At 44.6% G+C, this 23874-nt stretch overlaps 2 protein-coding genes across 2 annotated transcripts in view; one reads left to right on the plus strand and one right to left on the minus strand.

The window, feature by feature from the left end:
• The window catches only part of LOC106571113 (uncharacterized), a 53756-nt gene extending 31592 nt beyond the window's left edge, over window positions 1-22164 (plus strand). The window contains exons 9-17 of the mRNA XM_045695570.2: window positions 309-438; window positions 707-853; window positions 1723-1782; window positions 2051-2171; window positions 4886-4978; window positions 16144-16195; window positions 16369-16518; window positions 18992-19073; window positions 21076-22164. Coding sequence (XP_045551526.2) covers window positions 309-438; window positions 707-853; window positions 1723-1782; window positions 2051-2171; window positions 4886-4978; window positions 16144-16195; window positions 16369-16518; window positions 18992-19073; window positions 21076-21123 — 883 coding nt within the window. The 3' untranslated portion in view covers window positions 21124-22164. The remainder of the gene's footprint in view (window positions 1-308; window positions 439-706; window positions 854-1722; window positions 1783-2050; window positions 2172-4885; window positions 4979-16143; window positions 16196-16368; window positions 16519-18991; window positions 19074-21075) is intronic.
• A 49-nt stretch (window positions 22165-22213) lies between these two features.
• Window positions 22214-23426, minus strand: LOC106571103 (gremlin-1). Its single transcript, XM_014143780.3, has one exon. It carries the CDS (start codon window positions 23424-23426, stop codon window positions 22878-22880), a length of 549 nt encoding a protein of 182 aa, XP_013999255.1. The 3' UTR covers window positions 22214-22877.
• Window positions 23427-23874: the final 448 nt, after the last annotated feature.

Consider the following 23874-nt stretch of genomic DNA (forward strand, 5'->3'; position numbering starts at 1 on the left):
TTTATTTTATTGTGTCCAAATCAGCCTTTCTGGTGTAGTAGCCTATTTTGAATGATTGTATTTATTTCGGTATAGGCTATTTAAGCTCTATTTTGGCAAATGTAATTCAATTTACTTTAGGGGAAGCTTAGCTTAAACGGTTATGATGGTTATTTCATTTTCAGGACGGTCCTCATCCGTAACCGTCGGTTATACGGTAATTTTGCCAGCCCTAAACTCTAATGTAGGAAAATGACTTAACAAAGATGGTTGTAGAATCAAAGTAACTTACATCAAGTCTTCTTCCTGTCTCCCTGTGTTGTCTCTAGGTTCCTTTATGAGTTATCTCAGATACCAGACTTCCCAGGCAGAGCTTCATGTATCATCTTCCAGTCTGTCTTCCTAGACGCCATCGCCTCCGTACAGCGGAAGGTTGACATCGTCTCTCGCGTCTGCAAGGTAGTTCCAAGATAATAAGGAATATTAAGAGATTCCCGATTCCCTACCAGATGAATTGAGGAGCTTGCTGTGCTCATTTAAACGACATTCAAGCCTATGTGTCAGGCCTCATTTCCATGGTCTATTTCGGTGGCTCGGTAACAGAGTAACCACAGGAAGCGTCTGTACTGTACATCACATTGTTCAAAAGACTCAAAAGAATCTGTAGTGTTCTGAAGTGTAGTCAAAAGTCTCTAAGTTAACAGGAGGTTGGTATCTCTGAATGTAGGATCTGTTGGAGACCTCCAGTGTGAGGGAAGTAATGGGTCTAGTTCTAGCTCTGGGGAACCACATGAATGGGGGCAACAGGACCAGAGGACAGGCTGACGGCTTCGGACTGGAGATCCTTCCCAAACTAAAAGACGTCAAAAGCAGGGTAATGAAGTCTCAACTCTACAGTATTGTAGTGACTTTAGTATAATTCCTAACAACCTCATGTAAAAAGGTTCAAACCCCTTGGTGTAGTGGCTAAAGTGTTGGACTGACAATAATAATCACAGAATAGTGTACATTGTAACCCAGTATACACACATACCAAGGTTTAATTATTAGTTCGTCTTGTATACATCCTCTCCAGTACCATCATTTTTTATTTTACCTTCATTTAACTAGGCAAGCCAGTTAAGAACAAATTCTTATTTACAATGACGGCCTAGGAACAGTGGGTTAACTGCCTTGTTCAGGGGCAGAACTACAGATTTTTTCCTTTGTCAGCTCAGGGATTTTTCCTTTGTCAGCTCAGGGACCTTTCAGTTACTGGCCCAACACTCTCACCACTATCTTACCTGCTCTAACCGCTAGGCTACCTGTTCTAAACACTAGGCTACCTGCTCTAACCACTAGGCTACCTGCTCTAACCACTAGGCTACCTGCTCTAACCGCTAGGCTACCTGTTCTAAACACTAGGCTACCTGCTCTAACCACTAGGCTACCTGCTCTAACCACTAGGCTACCTGCTCTAACCACTAGGCTACCTGCTCTAACCACTAGGCTACCTGCTCTAACCACTAGGCTACCTGCTCTAACCACTAGGCTACCTGCTCTAACCACTAGGCTACCTACTCTAACCACTAGGCTACCTACTCTAACCACTAGGCTACCTGCTCTAACCACTAGGCTACCTGAGGCAGAAGACAGACAAATGTGGAGTTCGTTTGCAGTGATCTTTCTTTTGATTATGTGCGTTGTGTTTTTTAACATTCTGTTTGATGTCGTTTTGATGTGTCGTGTCTTTGCTCTTTTCAGGACAATCGAATCAGTCTGATCGACTACGTGGTATCATACTATCTCCGCAACCTGGATGAGGTAATGTCACTTTATTGTGATGAACGTTTTTACACAAAGTTGGTCTATGGTGTTTGGTTGGTCTATGGTGGTTTGGTTGGTCTATGGTGGTTTGGTTGGTCTATGGTGGTTTGGTTGGTCTATGGTGGTTTGGTTGGTCTATGGTGGTTTGGTTGGTCTATGGTGGTTTGGTAGATTTCTGGTTTAGCTTTTTTGCTTCCATTCTCGAATGTTGATCAACGTTGTTGTCACTGATATTGTTGTTGATGTTGTTGTTGTTTCCCTCCAGAACGCTGGGACAGAGAAATGTGTCTTCCCTCTCCCCGAGCCACAGGATGTGTTCCTGTCAGCCCAGGTCAAGTTTGAAGACATCACCAAGGAGCTGAGGCAGCTGAGACGGGACCTGACAGGTGGTGGAATCATAATACATTATTCATTATTGATTGGATGATATAGCCCTTTTCCTGGCATTCAACTCACTATTGTAAGAGAGAAACTCACCTGATCCACCACCAATGGTGAGAGGTCTTTTAGGCATCACAATACCCACTTGAATAACTGATTGAAAAGTGTGACAGCATGTTTTTTGTATTTATGTGAATGGAATGGTGTTACTCTGAGGTTAGTGTGTTATGTGTTAGTGTTTGAGAGCCTCCTTCAGCCTCTGTAACTCTATCTCTGTAGTTAGTGCTGCTTCAGATTCCGAACAGCCGCAACCTCAGACTCAGTCAGTCTGGCAGTGTTCTGTTCTCACCAGGCCTCATTCATTCATTCATTCATCCATTCATTCACACAGCAATAAGGGTGGTTTCCCGTCAGACATTACTGGCCACAGCAGCCGTTTAAAAAAAACATGTTTTAATGCTAAAGTACCATCTTTGACTTACTCACAGTCCACCCAGCTTCAGAACAAAAGAGTTCCTCTCCTCCACAGTCCACCCAGCTTCAGAACAAAAGAGTTCCTCTCCTCCACAGTCCACCCAGCTTCAGAACAAAAGAGTTCCTCTCCTCCACAGTCCACCCAGCTTCAGAACAAAAGAGTTCCTCTCCTCCTCCTCTCTTTTATTCCACCTCAGTCATCCTGGAATGTCTTTAAGTGTGCCCATATGCCAGCCAATCAGCCCCAACTATGGTCGCCCTGAGGACAATGGCTCACTCTCTCTGCCATTGTGTGTGTGCTTTGATATTTCTTAGGTTACTGTTTATGTGCATGCGTGTGTGAACACACGTGCAAGTCTGCATGTGTGTCGTGTGGAGACTTCTTGGAGTCTCTCTTGGAGTCTCTGTGATACTGCTCTGGCGCCTTTCAGATACAGCTCTTATCCTGCCCATCAGATCTGTCTCTGTGTTGTGCCTCCTCCTCCTCCTGCTCCTTCTGCTCCTCATCCTCCTAATTCTCCTCCTGCTCCTCATCCTCCTAATTCTCCTGCTCCTCATCCTGCTCCTCTTCCTCCTGCTCCTCCATCTCCTCTTCCTGCTCCTCCTCCTGATATTCCTCCTCCTCCTGCTCCTCTTCCTCCTCCTCATCTTGCTCATCCTGCTCTTCTTCCTCCTCCTCTTCCTACCCCTCATCCTCCTCCTCCTCCTGCTCCTGAGTGTCTTTGTGTGATTGTACTGTATGTTGCCAGCTGAACAGCTTCACATTGCTGCTCTGTCCGTATGTAATCTGAGGGGGGTACTCCTTATCAACCCAATCGGACTGCCCTACTCACACACACGCACGCTCACACACGGAACACCCTACGCACACCCCTTATCTTCTGTTTGGGGCTCTGCAGAGATGCGCTATTCTACCCTGCTTCTCCGTATCACACGGCATCCCCTGTGGCCCCCAGATGTGTGTCCCAGATTCCTTTCTCAGCCTCTCAACACGACTAGGTCTTATCAGTGAGATGCTCAACCACCGTGACATCTCTCCATCTATCTCAGGATCCTTTTGTTCTGCTGTTTGAACCTCCCTCATGCCTGGATTGAACCGTGCTTTTGTTTTTCTTCGGTTAGTGTGTTTGTGTTTGTTTGTGTGTGTGTGTGTGTGTGTGTGTGTGTGTTACTCTCTTCTCCACCTTCTTGTATTGTTGTTGGACAGTGGTTTTGGTGGTGGCGTTTATCCCAGAGCATTATGCTGGGAAATATGAACTGCCGTAGCAAACGAATGACTCACTTTGCGTGGGTGTCTGCCCATGCAAAATACATTTTGAATGTAGTTGTTATATTTTCCTGAAGGAGTTTCCATTAAGTGTCATAACAACCCTTACCGAGCATGTCAAATCCCTAGGTTGTAGAATCAAAGCTGTTCCATTGTCAGGAAGGAAATCACATCTTTGTGGCAGCACTGATTGGTCACACAGGTGAAGAGCTCTAAGAGGGACTGCCCTATCACAGAAGAATTGTAACCTGAAACAAATCACCCAAAAACACAACTCAAAAAGTGGGTTTGATTTAGTCTCACTTTGCCACGTTGGCTGTGTGAAGAGGCTACGTTGGTTTTGCTGCGTCAAACAGTTGCTTCACTACTACACCGTAGTTACAGTACACTTTTAATGTCAAGTAGGCATGTGGCCTCTGTTTACCTGAGACGGAATTACCCTCTTCAAGTCTGACAAGAACAAACTCCTCTCCAGCACAAAAGAGAGAAAAACAAACAAAGCAAAGAAAGACTCGCCACAATGAAGATACCCGCCTCCACAGTTTACACAAATCCTCAATGAAAACAGTATTCTTTGTAATTTTATCTGGGTGGTGATGATGGAGCGTGGCGTGGGGGGCAGGAGGGAGGGGGTGTGTTACTGTGACTCCCAGCAGGCTGTATTATGACTGGACCTGGAGACTGGCTCCTCTGGCTCTCCTGTGATGCCCTGATTGGACGAACAGTGAGCCAGAGGGAACAAACAGAACAGGGACAGGTCTAGGAGCCACAGAGAGAGAGAGAGATATCGGCTGCCGCCAGCTGTATGTTCATCGGTGCATCTAAACAGTTGTTATCAAAAAGGGGAACCATAACGATAACCTTCCCCTCTGGTACAGTTGGAGCTGACTGAAGCTACCTCTCGGTCTGTCCGTATGTCTCTATTTGTTTATTTGGATAAAGTGTACGAGAGAAGTCTAACAATATATGTTTTTCCAGTGTGTGAGAAAGGTGTTCAGAAGGTATGTTCCAGCTCTCCAGAAGAACACCTCCAGCCGTTTAAGGACAAGATGGAGGCGTTCATTCTGATTGGTGAGTAGCCTATAGCACTGGGCAGTAATGAGGACAACAGTAGTCCCCAGTAGTTAGTAGTATAGTGACATAACAACAGTAGGTAGTAGTATAGTGACATAACAACAGTAGTCCCCAGTAGTTAGTAGTATAGTGACGTATAGTGACATAGTCCCCAGTAGTTAGTAGTATAGTGACATAACAACGAGTCCCCAGGTAGTAGTATAGTGACATAACAACAGTAGTCCCCAGTAGTTAGTAGTATAGTGACGTATGAGTGACAGTAGTCCCCAGTAGTTAGTAGTATAGTGACATAACAACAGTAGTCCCCAGTAGTTAGTAGTATAGTGACATAACAACAGTAGTTAGTAGTATAGTGACATGACAACAGTAGTCCCCAGAAGTTAGTAGTATAGTGACATAACAACAGTAGTCCCCAGTAGTTAGTAGTATAGTGACATAACAACAGTAGTTGGTAGTATAGTGACATAACAACAGTAGTTAGTAGTATAGTGACATAACAACAGTAGTCCCCAGTAGTTAGTAGTATAGTGACATGGCAACAGTAGTTAGTAGTATAGTGACATAACAACAGTAGTCCCCAGTAGTGAGTAGTATAGTGACATAACAACATTAGTCCCCAGTAGTTAGTAGTATAGTGACATGACAACAGTAGTTAGTAGTATAGTGACATAACAACAGTAGTTAGTAGTATAGTGACATGACAACAGTAGGTAGTAGTGTAGTGACATAACAACAGTAGTTAGTAGTGTAGTGACACAACAACAGTAGTTAGTAATATAGTGACACAACAACAGTAGTTAGTAGTGTAGTGACACAACAACAGTAGTTAGTAATATAGTGACACAACAACAGTAGTTAGTAGTATAGTGACACAACAACAGTAGTTAGTAGTATAGTGACATAACAACAGTAGTTAGTAATATAGTGACACAACAACAGTAGTTAGTAGTATAGTGACACAACAACAGTAGTTAGTAGTATAGTGACACAACAACAGTAGTATAGTGACACAACAGCAATAGTTAGTAGTATAGTGACACAACAACAGTAGTTAGTAGTATTGTGCCATAACAACAGTAGTTAGTAGTATAGTGACAAAACAACAGTAGTTAGTAGTATAGTGACAAAACAACAGTAGTTAGTAGTATAGTGACAAAACAACAGTAGTTAGTAGTATAGTGACATAACAACAGTAGTCCCCAGTAGTTAGTAGTATAGTGACACAACAACAGTAGTTGGTAGTATAGTGACACAAAAACAGTAGGTAGTAGTATAGTGACACAAAAACAGTAGTTAGTAGTATAGTGACACAACAACAGTAGTATAGTGACATAAAAACAGTAGTTAGTAGTATAGTAACACAACAGTAGTTAGTAGTATAGTAACACAACAGTAGTTAGTAGTATAGTGACATAACAACAGTAGTTAGTAGTATAGTGACATAAAAACAGTAGTTAGTAGTATAGTGACACAACAACAGTAGTATAGTGACATAAAAACAGTAGTTAGTAATATAGTGACACAACAACAGTAGTTAGTAGTATAGTGACACAACAACAGTAGTTAGTAGTATAGTGACATAACAACAGTAGTTAGCAGTATAGTGACACAACAACAGTAGTTAGTAGTATAGTGACATAACAACAGTAGTTAGTAGTATAGGGACACAACAACAGAGATGAAAAAGGCTATTTGAGCTGTCTCAGATACATGTAGATCATGGAACATCTCTTAGCCTTGAACTACCAACCAACTTTCCACAATAGTTTTTTCAGTCAAATTCTTATGTTCTTAAACTTCCATTGTACAAGGCCTTCTTCATCAGCAGGTAGGCCTCATGTACAAAGGTCGTCCACAAAGCCAGCATCTCAACATGCCTCCCAGTGTCCATGGGTTATCCTTGTTTTCCTCGCCTATCTATTCTTTCTCGCTCTCTCTCTCTTTCTCTCTCTCTCTTTCTCTCTCTCTATATACAGTATATATAATGGAAGTTGGAAGTTTACATACACTTCGGTTGGAGTCATTAAAACTAATTTTTCAACCACTCCACAAATTTCTTGTTAACAAATTATAGTTTTGGCAAGTCGGTTAGGACATTTTTCCAACAATTGTTTACAGACAGATTATTTCTCTTATAATTCAAAGTATCACAATTCCAGTGGGTCAGAAGTTTACATACACTAAGTTGACTGCGCCTTTAAACAGCTTGGAAAATTCCAGAAAATGATGTCATGGCTTTAGAAGCCTCTGATAGGCTAATTGACATAATTTGAGTCAATTGGAGGTGTACCTGTGGATGTATTTCAAGGCACACCGATACAAAACACACGTAACATAACATAACATAACAAAAACAATCACTGACAAGGACATAAGGGGAAACAGAGGGTTAAATACACGACATGTAATTGATGGGATTGGAAACAGGTGTGTAGGAAAACAAGACAAGACCACTGGAAAATGATGTGGGCGTGCCCCAAGGGTCAATACTGGGGCCCCTCCTGTTCAGCTTGTACATTAATGATCTGCCTTCCGTCTGCACTGGGTCTGAAGTTCAAATGTATGCAGATGATACAGTGATATATGTGCATGCAAAGAGCAAACAACAAGCTGCACAAGAACTCACTACTGTAATGGTCCAGGTTACAAAGTGGCTCAGTGACTCGTGTTTGCATCTCAATGTGAAAAAAACAGTTTGCATGTTCTTCACAAAGAGGGCAACAGATGCTACTGAGCCAGATGTCTATGTGTCAGGTGAGAAGCTCCAGGTGGTATCTGATTTTAAGTACCACCTCTCTTTTAAAAAGCATGTGAAAAAGGTAATTCAAATAACCAAATTCAACCTAGCTAATTTCCGATTTATACGAAATTGTTTGACCACAGAGGTAGCAAAACTGTATTTCAAATCAATGATACTCCCCCACTTAACATACTGCTTGACTAGTTGGACCCAAGCTTGCTATACAACATTAAAACCTATTCAGTCTGTCTACAAACAGGCTCTCAAAGTGCTCGATAGAAAGCCCAATAGCCATCATCACTGTTACATCCTCAGAAAGCATGAGCTCCTGAGTTGGGAAAATCTTGTGCAATACACTGACGCATGTCTTGTATTCAAGATCCTAAATGGCCTGGCTCCCCCTCCACTCAGTATTTTTGTAAAACAGAAAACCCAAACATATGGCAGCAGATCCACAAGGTCTGCCATGAGAGGTGACTGTATAGTTCCCTTTAGGAAAAGCACCTTTAGTAAATCTGCTTTCTCTGTGAGAGCTTCCCATGTCTGGAATACACTGCCATCAGACACACATAACTGCACCACATATCACACTTTCACAAAATGCATAAAGACATGGCTAAAGGTCAATCAGACTTGTGAACATAATCCCTAGCTGTGTATTGCCGCTTTCCATGTTGTCTGTAGCTTGTGAGGTGTGGAAACACTTTGTTTTTATGGATTTTGTCTTGTTGCTTTTTGTTCTATGTTGCTCTGTCTGTATGCTACATCTTGCTTGTCCTATGTTTCTCTGTCTGTATGCTATGTCTTGCTTGTCCTATGTTACTCTGCGTGTGCTCACTGTTCAATTGTCTATATTGTAATTGTTTTTAATAACCTGCCCAGGGACTGCGGTTGAAAATTAGCCGGCTGGCTAAAACCGTCACTTTTACTGAAACGTTGATTAATGTGCACTGTCCCTGTAAAAATAAAATAAACTCAAACTCAAAATGAGAAACTGATCAATGATGGCTAGAAGGCCGGTGAAGTCGACCGCTGAACACCACCCGATCCGGATGGAGACGATGGAACTCTCACAGCAGGGAAGGATCTAACACATCCTCCACCGGAACCCAGCATCTCTCCTCCGGACCGTACCCCTCCCAGTCCACAAGGTACTGAAGACCCCTCGCCCGACGTCTCGAATCCAGGATGGATCGAACGGAGTACGCCGGGGCCCCCTCAATGTCCAGAGGGGGCGGAGGAACCTCCCGCACCTCAGCCTCCTGGAGTGGGCCAGCCACCACCGGCCTGAGGAGAGACACATGGAACGAGGGGTTAATGCGGTAATAGGAGGGGAGCTTTAACCTATAACATACCTCGTTCACTCTCCTCAGGACTTTAAACGGCCCCACAAACCGCGGACTCAGCTTTCGACAGGGCAGGCGGAGGGGCAGGTTTCTGGTCGAGAGCCAGACCCTGTCCTCCAGTGCACCGGGGCCTCACTGCGGCGATGGTCTGCACCAATTTTCTGGTGCCGCACGGCGCGCTGAAGGCGGACATGAGCGGCGTCCCAGGTATCCTCCGCGCTCCGGAACCAGTCGTCCACCGCAGGAGCCTCGGTCTGACTCTGATGCCAAGGAGCCAGAACCGGCTGATACCCCAACACACACTGAAAGGGACAGAGGTTAGTGGAGAAGTGGCGGAGCGAGATCTGAGCCATCTCTGCCCAGGGCACAAACTCCGCCAACTTCTCCGGCCAGTCCTGGCAATAAGACCTCAGAAACCTACCCACATCCTGGTTAACTCTCTCCACCTGCCCATTACTCTTAGGGTGAAAACCCGAGGTAAGGCTGACGGAGACCCCCAGACGTTCCATGAACGCCTTCCAGACCCTAGAAGTGAACTGGGGACCCCGATCAGACACTATATCCTCAGGCACCCCGTAGTGCTGAAAGACGTGTGTAAACAGAGCCTCCGCCGTTTGTAGGGCCGTAGGGAGACCGGGCAAAGGGAGGAGACGACAGGACTTAGAAAAACAATCCACAATGACCAGGATCGTGGTGTTACCTTGTGAAGGTGGAAGACCGGTTATGAAATCCACCGACAAGTGCGACCACGGCCGTTGTGGAACGGGTAAGGGTTGTAACTTACCTCTGGGTAGGTGTCTAGGAGCATTGCACTGGGCGCACACTGAGCAGGAGGAAACATAAACCCTCACGTCCTTAGCTAAGGTGGGCCACCAGTACCTCCCACTAAGACAGCGCATCGTCCGCCCAATCCCAGGATAACCAGAGGAGGGTGACGTGTGAGCACAGTAGATCAATCGGTCGTGGACAGCAGACAGAACGTACAGATGCCCAGATAGACACTGAGGGGGAGCGGGCTCTGCACGTGACGCCCGCTCAATGTCCGCGTCCAGCTCCCATACTACCGGTGCCACCAAACACGAGGCTGGGATTATGGGAGTGGGATCCATGGACCGCTCCTCTGTGTCATACAGCTGGGACAGTGCGTATGCCTTAACGTTCTGGGAACCTGGTCTGTAAGAGAGGTAAACACAATCTGGATGTACTCCAGATTGCGGTGGTCAGTCCAGATGAGAAAAGGGTGTTTAGCCCCCTCAAGCCAATGTCTCCATACCTTCAAAGCCTTGACGACAGCCAACAGCTCCCGGTCCCCCACATCATAGATTCCCTCTGCCGGGCTGAGCTTCTTAGAAAAGAAGGCACAGGGGCGGAGCTTAGATGGCGTACCCGAGCGCTGAGAGAGCACAGCTCCTATCCCAGCCTCAGACGCGTCCACCTCCACTATGAATTGCAAAGACGGATCCGGATGAGCCAACACAGGAACCGAGGTAAACAGAGCCTTCAGTTTCCTAAACGCCCTGTCTGCCCCAGCCGACCACTGCAAACGCACCGAACCCCCCTTCAGCAGTGAGGTAATGGGAGCAGCTACCTGACCAAAACCCCGGATAAACCTCCGGTAGTAATTGGCAAACCCGTATGTTTCCATAGCCGCCGTCTCCTCCTGTGACAGAGGATACACGTGACTCTTGGGAAGTGCAGCGTCTACCATGAGATTTATCGCACAATCCCCCTGTCGATGGGGTGGTAATTGAGTCGCTTTCCTTTTACAGAAGGCGAGAGCCAAATCGGCATATTCAGGGGGAATGCGCATGGTGGAAACCTGGTCTGGACTTTCAACCGTAGTAGCACCAACGGAAAACCCTACACACCTACCTGAGCACTCTCGCGACCACCCCGTGAGAGCCCTCTGTGACCAAGAAAAAGTGGGGTTATGACTAGTTAACCAAGGTAGGCCCAGCACTACGGGATACGCAGGAGTGTCAATAAGGAAAATACAATTTTTTTCCTTGTGACCCCCCTGCGTCACCATACTCAAAGGAGCTGTGGCCTCCCTGATTAACCCTGACCCTAATGGTCGACTATCTAAGGTGGGAACGGGGAAAGGCACATTCACGGGTACAATGGGGATCCCTAAACTATGAGCAAGAGCTTGATCAATGAAATTCCCAGCCACGCCTGAATCTACTAGCGCCTTATGCTGGGAACACGGGGAAAAATCTGGAAAAGTAACAGACACAAATATATGAGCAACAGAGGGCTCTGGATGAGAATGGTGCCTACTCACCTGGGGTGGCGCCAGAGCGCCCTGCCTGTTACCTCGATTCCCAGAGGAACCCACCCGGCACCGACCAGCAGTGTGACCTCTGCGGCCACCAATGGTGCACGAGCGGGAACCCCCTCCGGTCTCCCTGTGCACCCTCTCTCCCGGCTCCCTGGGTCTAGGAGAGGGGGTGCGGGAGGATGGAACCACCAGACCCCGATCTGGACGTCCGCGAGCAGCCAGCAGGTTGTCCAGCCAGATGGACAGATCCACCAGCTGGTCGAAGGTGAGGGTGGTGTCTCTGCAGGCCAGCTCCCGACGGACGTCCTCACGCAGACTGCAGCTGTAATGGTCAATCAGGGCCCTGTGATTCCATCCCGCACCAGCTGCCAGGGTTCTGAATTCCAGGGTGAAATCCTGGACGCTCCTCGTCTCCCAACCGTGAAGCATCATGTTGTTGGGGTGCTTTGCTGCAGGAGGGACTGGTGCGCTTCACAAAATAGATGGCATCATGAGGAGGACAATAATGTGGATATATTGAAGCAATATCTCAAGACATCAGTCAGGAAGTTAAAGCTTGGTCGCAAATGGGTCTTCCAAATGGACAATGACCCCAAACATACTTCCGAAGTTGTGGCAAAATGGCTTAGGGACAACAAAGTCAAGGTATTGGAATGGCCATCACAAAGCCCTGACGTCAATGCTATAGAAAATATGTGGGCAGAATTGAAAAAGCATGTGCGAGCAAGGAGGCCTACAAACCTGACTCAGTTACACCAGCTCTGTCAGGAGGAATGGGCCAAAATTCACCCAAATTATTGTGGGAAGCTTGTGGAAGGCTACCTGAAACGTTTGACCCAAGTTAACCTCTATGGGCTATTCAACAGCCAGTTGAATCCTGTGGCGCGTTATTCAAATCCTTAGATATGCTATTACTTCAATTTTTCAAAAATGACTATTTTACACCATTTTAAAGATAAGACTCTCGTTAATCTAACCACACTGTCCGATTTCAAAAAGGCTTTACAACGAAAGCAAAACATTAGATTATGTCAGCAGAATACCCAGCCAGAAATAATCAGACACCCATTTTTCAAGCTAGCATATAATGTCACATAAACCCAAACCACAGCTAAATGTAGCACTAACCTTTGATCTTCATCAGATGACAACCCTAGGACATTATGTTATACAATACATGCATGTTTTGTTCAATCAAGTTCATATTTATATCAAAAACCAGCTTTTTACATTAGCATGTGACTAGCATGTGACTAGCATTCCCACCGAACACTGCCGGTGAATTTACTAAATTACTCACGATAAACATTCACAAAAAGCATAACAAATATTTTAAGAATTATAGATACAGAACTCCTCTATGCACTCGATATGTCCGATTTTAAAATAGCTTTTCGGTGAAAGCACATTTTGCAATATTCTCAGTAGATAGCCCGGCATCACAGGGCTAGCTATTTAGACACCCAGCAAGTTTAGCACTCACCAAAGTCAGATTTACTATAAGAAAAATGTTATTACCTTTGTTGTCTTCGTCAGAATGCACTCCCAGGACTTCTACTTCAATAACAAATGTTGGTTTGGTCCAAAATAATCCATCGTTATATCCAAACAGCGGTGTTTTGTTTGTGCGTTCTAGACACTATCCTAAAGGCTAAATAAGGGTGACGAGCATGGCGCAATTCGTGACAAAAGAATTCTAAATATTCCATTACCGTACTTCGAAGCATGTCAACTGCTGTTTAAAATCAATTTTTATGCCATTTTTCTCATTAAAAAAGCGATAATATTCCGACCGGGAATCTGCGTTTAGATAAACAGACAAAGGAAAAGAAAGCATTCGGTCGAAGCGGGCACGCGCCTCAGCCCATAGTACTCTGAGTGGCCACTTGCCAAAAGCGATAAAGTGTTTCAGCCAGAGCCTGCCTCGATGTCGTTCAACTTTTTCCCGGGCTCTGAGACCCTATGGAAGACGTAGGAAGTGTCACGTTATTGCACAGATCCTGAGTCTTCAATAAAAAGAGCCAAGATGAAACACTACTTCTCAGACAGGCCACTTCCTGCTTGAAATCTTCTCAGGTTTTGGCCTGCCATAGGAGTTCTGTTATACTCACAGACACCATTCAAACAGTTTTAGAAACTTTAGGGTGTTTTCTATCCAAAGCCAATAATTATATGCATATTCTAGTTACTGGGCAGGAGTAGTAACCAGATTAAATCGGGTACGTTTTTTATCCAGCCGTGTCAATACTGCCCCCTAGCCCTAACAGGTTAAACAATTTAAAGGCAATGCTACCAAATACTGATTGAGTGTATGTAAACTTCTGACCCACTGGGAATGTGATGAAAGAAATAAAAGCTGAAATAAATCATTCTCTCTACTATTATTTTGACATTTCACATTCTTAAAATAAAGTGGTGCTCCTAACTGACCTAAGACAGGGAATTTTTACTAGGATTAAATGTCAGGAATTTTAAATGTATTTGGTTTAGGTGTATGTAAACTTCCGACTTCAACTGTATATACCTCTTCATCTCTTTCGCTCCCCTTTTAATTTCTCTCTTTCTATTTCTCTCTTTCTCTCTATATATACAGTGCCTTGCTAAAGTATTCGCCCCCTTGAACTTTTCGACCTTTTGCTACATTTCAGGCTTCAAACATAAAGATATAAAACTGTAATTTTTTGTGAAGAATCAACAACAAGTGGGACACAATCATGAAGTGGAACGAAATTTATTGGATATTTCAAACTTTTTTAACAAATTAAAAACTGAAAAATTGGCCGTGCAAAATTATTCAGCCCCCTTAAGTTGATACTTTGTAGCGCCACCTTTTGCTGCGATTACAGCTGTAAGTCACTTGGGGTATGTCTCTATCAGTTTTGCACATCGAGAGACTGACATTTTTGCCCATTCCTCCTTGCAAAACAGCTCGAGCTCAGTGAGGTTGGATGGAGAGCGTTTGTGAACAGCAGTTTTCAGTTCTTTCCACAGATTCTCGATTGGATTCAGGTCTGGACTTTGACTTGGCCATTCTAACACCTGGATATGTTTATTTGTGAACCATTCCATTGTAGATTTTGCTTTATGTTTTGGATCATTGTCTTGTTGGAAGACAAATCTCCGTCCCAGTCTCAGGTCTTTTGCAGACTCCATCAGGTTTTCTTCCAGAATGGTCCTGTATTTGGCTCCATCCATCTTCCCATCAATTTTAACCATCTTCCCTGCCCCTGCTGAAGAAAAGCAGGCCCAAACCATGATGCTGCCACCACCATGTTTGACAGTGGGGATGGTGTGTTCAGGGTGATGAGCTGTGTTGCTTTTACACCAAACATAACATTTTGCATTGTTGCCAAAAAGTTCAATTTTGGTTTCATCTGACCAGAGCCCCTTCTTCCACATGTTTGGTGTGTCTCCCAGGTGGCTAGTGGCAAACTTTAAACGACACTTTTTATGGATATCTTTAAGAAATGGCTTTCTTCTTGCCACTCTTCCATAAAGGCCAGATTTGTGCAGTATACGACTGATTGTTGTCCTATGGACAGAGTCTCCCACCTCAGCTGTGATCATGGGCCTCTTGGCTGCATCTCTGATCAGTCTTCTCCTTGTATGAGCTGAAAGTTTAGAGGGACGGCCGGGTCTTTGTAGATTTGCAGTGGTCTGATACTCCTCCCATTTCAATATTATCGCTTGCACAGTGCTCCTTGGGATGTTTAAAGCTTGGGAAATCTTTTTGTATCCAAATCCGGCTTTAAACTTCTCCACAACAGTATCTCGGACCTGCCTGGTGTGTTCCTTGTTCTTCATGATGCTCTCTGCACTTTAAACGGACCTCTGAGACTATCACAGAGCAGGTGCATTTATACGGAGACTTGATTACACACAGGTGGATTCTATTTATCATCATTAGTCATTTAGGTCAACATTGGATCATTCAGAGATCCTCACTGAACTTCTGGAGAGAGTTTGCTGCACTGAAAGTAAAGGGGCTGAATAATTTTGCACGGCCAATTTTTCCGTTTTTTATTTGTTAAAAAAGTTTGAAATATCCAATAAATTTCGTTCCACTTCATGATTGTGTCCCACTTGTTGTTGATTCTTCACAAAAAATTACAGTTTTATATCTTTATGTTTGAAGCCTGAAATGTGGCAAAAGGTCGAAAAGTTCAAGGGGGCCGAATACTTTCGCAAGGCACTGTATATATCACTCTCTCTCTCTCTTTTGCTCTCTCTCTCCCTCCCTCCCTCCCTCCTCACGTTGCTCCTATCATAATTATTCAATTGTCTCAGCTCTCAGATAAGGACGCATACATCCTGTTGCCATGACGAATTTCTTATCTGTCTTTTTTAGAGGTTTGATATGGGTCTGAGGGGAAGATAGACAGCTTACGGTGAAGTTCAGAGGCTAGACACACAGATAGGGATCAGGCGGTGCGTACTGGGACTCTGGAGAGAGACAGATAGGAGGAACGTTTAGTGGGAGAAACTGTTCAGAGAGAGAGAGCGAGAGCGAGAGAGAGATACTTCTGTTCTGCATGGCTCTAAGTCTTTGGATTGAAATAGAATCATAGACCATTATAGAAACACCGAAGGATAGGGCTTGTTACAATTAAGGCAGCAAAACAGCCCCTTTGTGGGAGAATTGCGTGTTTTTAAGAAGAAAAAGTTTGTCTGGCTCCATTTAACTTGCATTTGTCAAGACCATTGTACTGTACAATACCTTCTCAGTGCTTGTCTTTGCATGCCGGTGTATGTAGTTCATTTAAATGTTAAACAATTGTGTATATTTCATTTGCAGCGCATAAAGAACAAGATGAAGTGCATGCCCAGTTGATGTTTGCACAAAAAAGGTTTGAAAACACACCTCTCTCTTTCTACTTCTACATAGCCTTTGTAGTACGACGAAGTAAGTTTAATTGAAGAGCGCCACAAGGCAATACTGCCGTCGACAGTAATTCAATTATTATACGAGAGATTCCAGAAGTTCTAACACCATCTTCCCTTATCTCTGTCTGTTCCTCAGCTTCCACAAGCTGGTGACGTTCTTAGGGCTGAAGCCCAAGACAGGAGAGACCGAGGTGGCGACAGGTCACTTCTTTATGCTGTGGTTTGAGTTCTGTACCGACTTCATGACCAGGTGGAGGAGAGAGAACAAGAATATCTCCAAAGAGAGGTGTGTGTGCGTGCGTGCAAAAGAGAACATTTGGAACCACACTTGTGTGATGTAACCTTGCCAGAGAACTGATGACTTGCATTAGCTCCCCAAGCTCAGTCTTGTGGCGTGCAGAAAACCCAGGTTCAAAACCCTGGTCAGTTACGGCTACAAACACAGTGAACTACTGTAGCTCCAAGACTAGAGTAATTTAATTCCCACAGGGATCAATTACACATACTGAAAACATATGTATTCACTGTAAGTCACTGGATAAAAACATCTAATTGACATATACAATATATATTACTTGGATTTGACTGTGTATTATTTTGCTTATATAACTATATCCCCTTGAGAATTGACTAAATCAGGAAGATGGCTATCTAAGATGGCCGCCATCACCCATCTGCTACATCCCACAAAGACGCTGCCGGTCCACGGACTGACTGACGGTTGAGTAACACTGTTCTACATTTGATTAATTTAGCAGATGCTCTTATCCAGAGCGACTTACAGTAGTGAGTGTACACATTTTCATCATACCGGACCCTCAGTGGGAATCAAATCCACAACCCTGGAGTTGCAACCGCCATGCTCTACCAACTGAGCTACACGAGACCAGACTGACTGACTGAGACTGTTTGTCTGTCTGAAGATTGTGATCTTGTGGAAAACATTGTTCTATCTCGAACATCGGTTGAATCTCCTGTATGTTACTGGGTCCGAGGCTGATGTGAACTTGTCTCCTGAGGGGCCGTACGTATCAAGTGTCTCAGAGTTCTGATTTAGGATCAATTCAGATCACAGTGCCTAGGATTACATGGAGTGGGGGGGGGGGTGGGGGGGGTGGGGTACTGATCCTACAGTCGTGGCCAAAAGTTTTGAGAATGGCACAAATATTAATTTTCCACAAAGTTTGCTGCTTCAGTGTCTTTAGATATATTTGTCAGATGTTACTATGGAATTCTGAAGTATAATTACAAGCATTTCATAAGTGTCAAAGGCTTTTATTGACAATTTCATGAAGTTGATGCAAAGAGTCAACATTTGCAGTGTTGACCCTTCTTTTTCAAGACCTCTGCAATCGGCCCTGCCATGCTGTCAATTAACTTCTGGGCCACATCCTGACTGATGGCAGCCCATTCTTGCATAATCAATGCTTGGAGTTTGTCAGAATTTGTGGGTTTTTGTTTGTCCACCCGCCTCTTGAGGATTGACCACAAATTCTCAATGGAATTAAGGTCTGGGAAGTTCCCTGGCCATGGACCCAAAATATCTATGTTTTGTTCCCCGAGCCACTTAGTTATCACTTTTGCCTTATGGCAAGGTGCTTCATCATGCTGGAAAAGGCATTGTTCATCACCAAACTGTTCCTGGATGGTTGGGAGAAGTTGCTCTCGGAGGATGTGTTGGTACCATTCTTTATTCACGGCTGTGTTCTTAGGCAAACTTGTGAGTGAGCCCACTCCCTTGGCTGAGAAGCAACCCCACACATGAATGGTCTCAGGATGCTTTACTGTTGGCATGACACAGGACTAATGGTAGCACTCACGTTGTCTTCTCCGGACAAGCTTTTTTCCGGATGCCCCAAACAATCGAAAAGGGGATTCATCAGAGAAAAGGACTTTACCCCAGTCCTCAGCAGTCCAATCCCTGTACCTTTTGCAGAATATCAGTCTGTCCCTGATGTTTTTCCTGGAGAGAAGAGGCTTCTTTGCTGCCCTTCTTGACACCAGGCCATCCTCCAAAAGTCTTCGCCTCACTGTGCGTGCAGATGCACTCACACCTGCCTGCTGCCATTTCTGAGCAAGCTCTGTACTGGTGGTGCCCCGATCCCGCAGCTGAATCAACTTTAGGAGACCGTCCTGGCACTTGCTGGACATTCTTGGGCGCCCTGCAGCCTTCTTCACAACAATTGAACTGCTCTCCTTGAAGTTCTTGATGATCCGATAAATGGTTGATTTAGGTGCAATCTTACTGGCAGCAATATCCTTGCCTTTTTGTGCAAAGCAATGATCACGGCACGTGTTTCCTTGCAGGTAACCATGGCTGACAGAGGAAGAACAATGATTCCAAGCACCACCCTCCTTTTGAAGCTTCCAGTCTGTTATTCGATCTCAATCAGCATGACAGAGTGATCTCCAGCCTTGACCTCGTCAACACTCACACCTGTGTTGACGAGAGAATCACTGACATGATGTCGGCTGGTCCTATTGTGGCAGGGCTGAAATGCAGTGGAAATGTTTTTTGGGGATTCAGTTAATTTGCATGGCAAAGAGGGACTTTGCAATTAATTGCAATTCATCTGATCACCCTTCATAACATTCTGGAGTATATGCAAATTGCCATCATACAAACTGAGGCAGCAGACTTTGTGAAAATTAATATTTGTGTCATTCTCAAAACTTTTGGCCACGACTGTAGATCATCACTCTCACTATGAAACTTATGTGAACCTGCTCTTTTCCCCATCCTTCCCTCCTTCTCCCAGACTGAAAGAGGCTCAGCTGTCGGTGAAGAAGATTACAGCAGACAAGAAGGTGGAGACTAGGAAGATCAACCCTAACAGTCTGGTGAGAACAACACAACTCAAACTTAAGATAGACATACAGTCAGGGGGCGCAACTTTGGTCTTAGAAGTGGGAGGGACATAGATGTTTTATCCGGTTGGATAAATACTCCAAACATCCTATCCAACCTCTCTGAGGCGTCCACATGGTCCTAAAGCACACTGTTGCCTCGTTTTGTATCACATTCCAATGATAAAACTAGGGCGGGGGACAAAAATGCAATTTCAGAATATGGGGGGGGGGTCATGTTCCCCCCGTCCGCAGTGAAAGCTGCGCCCCTGCATACAGTATAGAGCTCTGAGCACCACTATCCACTATCCATCACATCTGATTAACCCTACCAGTGTGGTGAGGCTCAGGGAAACATTACCACTCAACACAAACAGCAAACATGTTAGAATGAATTTCATAGCTGTTGGTTATTGCCGTGCATTACTTAAGCAATAAAGCATGAGGTGGTGTGGTATATCAAATCAAATCAAATTTTATAGCTCACATACACATGGTTAGCAGATGGTATTGCGAGTGTAGCGAAATGCTTGTGCTTCTAGTTCTGACAGTGCAGTAATATCTAACAAGTAATCTAACAATTCCACAACAACTACCTAATACACACACGTCTAAGTAAAGGAATGGAATAAGAATATATAAATATATGGATCAGCAATGACAGAGCGACATAGGCAAGATAAAAATTATGTATCCAGGCACTCTGCATAGCGTCGTGACTAAGAACAGCACTTAGCCGTGGTATATTGGCCATATACCACAAGTCCCTGAGGTGCCTTATTGCTATTATAAACTAGTTACCAACGTAATTAGAGCAGTAAAAATAAATGTTTTGTCATACCCGTGGTATATAGTCTGATACACCACGGATGTCAGCCAATCAGCATAAGGGCTCGAACCACCCAGTTTATAAAGAGAAATAATGCACACTCAAGGATGCCCTTCAAGCCAATCAGAAACGACTGTTCAACAATGCTGTGGTATAAAGATATGAAGTACACCCTAATAGTCTGGTGAGAGTATAGAGATATACACTGAGTGGACAAAACATTAGGAACACCTTCCTATTTTGAGTTGCACCCCCTTTTGCCATCAGAACAGCCTCAATTCATCAGGGCATGGACTCTACAAGGTGTCAAAAGTGTTCCAAAGAGATGCCGGCCCATGTTGACTCCAATGCGTCCTTCCCACAGTTGTGTCAAGTTGGCTGGATGTCCTTTGGGTGGTGGACCATTCTTGATACACACAGGAAACTGTTGAGTGTGAAAAACCCGTCAGCGTTGCAGCTCTTGACACAAACCGATGCCCGTTGCACCTACTACCATACCCCGTACAAAGACACTTAAATCTTTTGTCCTGCCCATTTACCCTCTGAATGGCACACATACACAATCCAGGTCTCAATTGTCTCAAGGCTTAAATATCTATAACCTGTCTCCTCACCTTCACCGACGTGAATTTAACAGGTGTCCTTAATGTTTTGTACACTCAGTGTATATAGTGATATATTACTGTTATGTAATTCTATGGGTTTAAAGCAACACCATTGCACTGCACAGTACGATAGATCATAATCAATCCTCTATCATGCTAACCAGGTTTTGGGGCTAAGTTATAAGCATCATCCATTTTATAGATTTTTGGATTCAGGCTCAACAAAACAGTGCAATTTTATTTTTGATCTCAGGAACCTGGTTTTGATTGAATAATTGAATTACTGTTACATGCATAATAACTCTTGCAATGGGCCTCAAAAGTGTGAAATTCTCCTCCCCCTATGGGCTGTTCTGGCTCGGACAAGGCTTACTTAATGACTTAATTGGACAAGGCTTACTTAATGACTTAGTTGGACAAGGCTTACTTAATGTGGGACAAGGCTTACTTAATGACTTAGTTGGATAAGGCTTACTTAAAAGCCAGTACAGTACAGCATGTGGAGACAATTTGCTTACTGTCCCTAATGGAAAACAATAACCCCTTTTCGCTGCCCTGACAGAAAGAGAGACTGCGTCAGAAAGAAGCAAACATGGTGGCCACAAGCTGAGAGACCGAACAGGACAGAGAAGAGATTAATGAGAAGAGTTGATGTGTGAAGGACTGGGGACTTCTCCCACCTTCTCCCGTCACCGCCCTTCAGCCACCCACACAGGACTGGGAACTTCTCCCACCACCGCCCCTTAGCCACCCACACAGGACTGGGGACTTCTCCCACCACCGCCCCTTAGCCACCCACACAGGACTGGGGACTTCTCCCACCACCGCCCCTTAGCCACCCACACAGGACTGGGGACTTCTCCCACCACCGCCCCTTAGCCACCCACACAGGACTGGGGACTTCTCCCACCACCGCCCTTCAGCCACCCACACAGGACTGGGGACTTCTCCCACCACCGCCCCTTAGCCACCCACACAGGACTGGGGACTTCTCCCACCACCGCCCCTTAGCCACCCACACAGGACTGGGGACTTCTCCCACCACCGCCCCTTAGCCACCCACACAGGACTGGGGACTTCTCCCACCACCGCCCCTTAGCCACCCACACAGGACTGGGGACTTCTCCCACCACCGCCCCTTAGCCACCCACACAGGACTGGGGACTTCTCCCACCACCGCCCCTTAGCCACCCACACAGGGGGGTGATCAGGATCATACTAGTCTCTGATCCTGCCCACCCTGTTATGGACCAAGCCTGGAACACTGTACTGGATGCCCTTTGACCCTGCCCTCGCTGGACACTAGAGGAAACCCAATGGTTCGGAGGTCACAAAGTTGCAGATGCATTCACTGACCAACAGGATGATAAATATTTAAGTTCATTTTGATTTTTTGATTGTGCACCTCATCCTAGCACTGCTCTGTTAAAAAAACATTTATAAAAAAAAGGCTGATAACTGGACAAATTAATAAGACGATGTATCATGGTAAACTTCCTATGAAATATAGATTTGATCATGTAGATTTGAAATTCAGTTGTCTGTTTTCTGATATTAAATATCAGAAGTTGTTTGTGTTTTATAATACATTTAAGTTTATAATCTTACATTTCCACTGTCAATCATTAATATATATCATCTATGTATTGTATCTTGCCATCAGTCTGTTATTGCAACCCCAACAACACAACCTAGTTCAATAAGGTGTACAATCATGAGTTTATTCAGCAACCACTTTATATACATGATTAATACAATAACAAGTACATTAAGTGACGTCTAACAGGGCAAAGTTTAAAAAGAAAAGCCAATATTCATTAACACCACACTCGTCTAGCGCTCTGGAAGTGAACGCATCCACCAACTCATATTCCACACAGTGGAAACAATATAGGCTCTCTGAACGGTTTACAAAAAGAGTCTCAAATTCTTACACTGTGGCTTTTTCGCCTTATTTTAAATGGCAAACATGCGCAAATCTTCTGGTTTCCACAGTGATACTGTTATATTTGTATTAGGCGCAAGCCAGCAATATCATTAAAAAACAATTACGCTCGAAGCTATAAGCCATTTACAATGTGCCAAACCAGTCATTATAGTCCCATACATTACACTGGGGAGTCTGTTGGGGTTGGCATAGCTACCAGTTCAGGGTTTTGGAATGGTTTTGAACAGTTCCATCCCTTGGTTTCGTTGTCTTTTGATCTCCCCTTTTAGGATTAAGATTGGACATTCTCTCCCTCATGCATATTCGGTTTTTGCAATGGAAGCACATTTAATTGTATGCATTGGTCGGTACCTTTTAATTCTTCCCGTGGAAAGTAAACCAACAGAGACTGTGTCCATCTATGGTTTTAACTAGGCCTAATCCAGGTCTATGGAAGCGCAGCGGCACGTCTTTACGCGCTGAACGCGTTTCTTTCGGGAGCTGGGTGATTTTCCGGGACATATGAGGGTATAGGTGACGGTGGTGAATGTTTTCGGTTTACAGGTGGAACACGATTGGAAAGCCCCGTCATCTTCGTAGATGTGTCGGGGGATGTAGAAGGAGTTACACTGCCCGTAACAGAAACGATTGATTATAGTGCGGCTGAGGCATCCTTCCTCGTGGATCGTCTGTTTCAGCGGCTGCGTTTTGCACCAGTCCAGTTTGAGATACCGGCGCTCCGTGACGTGTAAGGCTTCTTGGCTGGATTCTAGAACCTCGTCATTGGCAGTTACTGGCCCCATTTGGCGGGAGACAAATCCGTTCTGTGGTGGTGGCTGCTGCGGTGAGCGCTCAGACTGGTTGGGACTGGAGTTGTATTTGTATGGGTGCTGAAAGGAACCCTGGAAGCCACCTACCGCTGCGCTCCTTTGCGGACAGAAGAGTAGTCCCAACACCATGGCCGAGGCAAAGACTGACGTCTTCATCCTGATCTATAGAATATTAAATAATTACATTTAAAGCCGTCGTGGAAAACAGAACAAATTACGCATAACTTTTATCAAGGTTTATGCAGTAATGTCACACCAAATACATTTCCAAGTGGTTAAAGCGTACAGTTAAGACTAATAGAATAATTTCAACATTGTATTTGGTAGAGCGAAAATGATAAATAGCTAGATTAACTCACCTGTGTCCTACACAAACGACACGACAGAAGATTCCCTGCGGGATTAAGATATTGCTGAAGTATTCCTGTATGATCTCTTCTTGGAATAGGCAAAACAAACTGCTGTCTAGCTGTACTGTCTCAGATTTAAGTACAGTAGAGGGATGTTCCCGCCCCCTCCAACGCCCATCATCCTCTCTGATAGATCCTAGTAAAAACGACTCAAACCTGGGAAATTTGCAGATTAAATCATTTATTTTAGATTA

This window comes from Salmo salar, chromosome 15, assembly GCF_965601325.2.
Source record: "Salmo salar chromosome 15, fSalSal1, whole genome shotgun sequence".
In the NCBI taxonomy this organism is placed as follows: Eukaryota; Metazoa; Chordata; class Actinopteri; order Salmoniformes; family Salmonidae; genus Salmo; species Salmo salar.

Bases quoted from the DNA above. Each gene is read 5' to 3' on its own strand.
- LOC106571103 (XM_014143780.3), bottom strand. From the start codon at position 23,426: ATGAAGACGTCAGTCTTTGCCTCGGCCATGGTGTTGGGACTACTCTTC.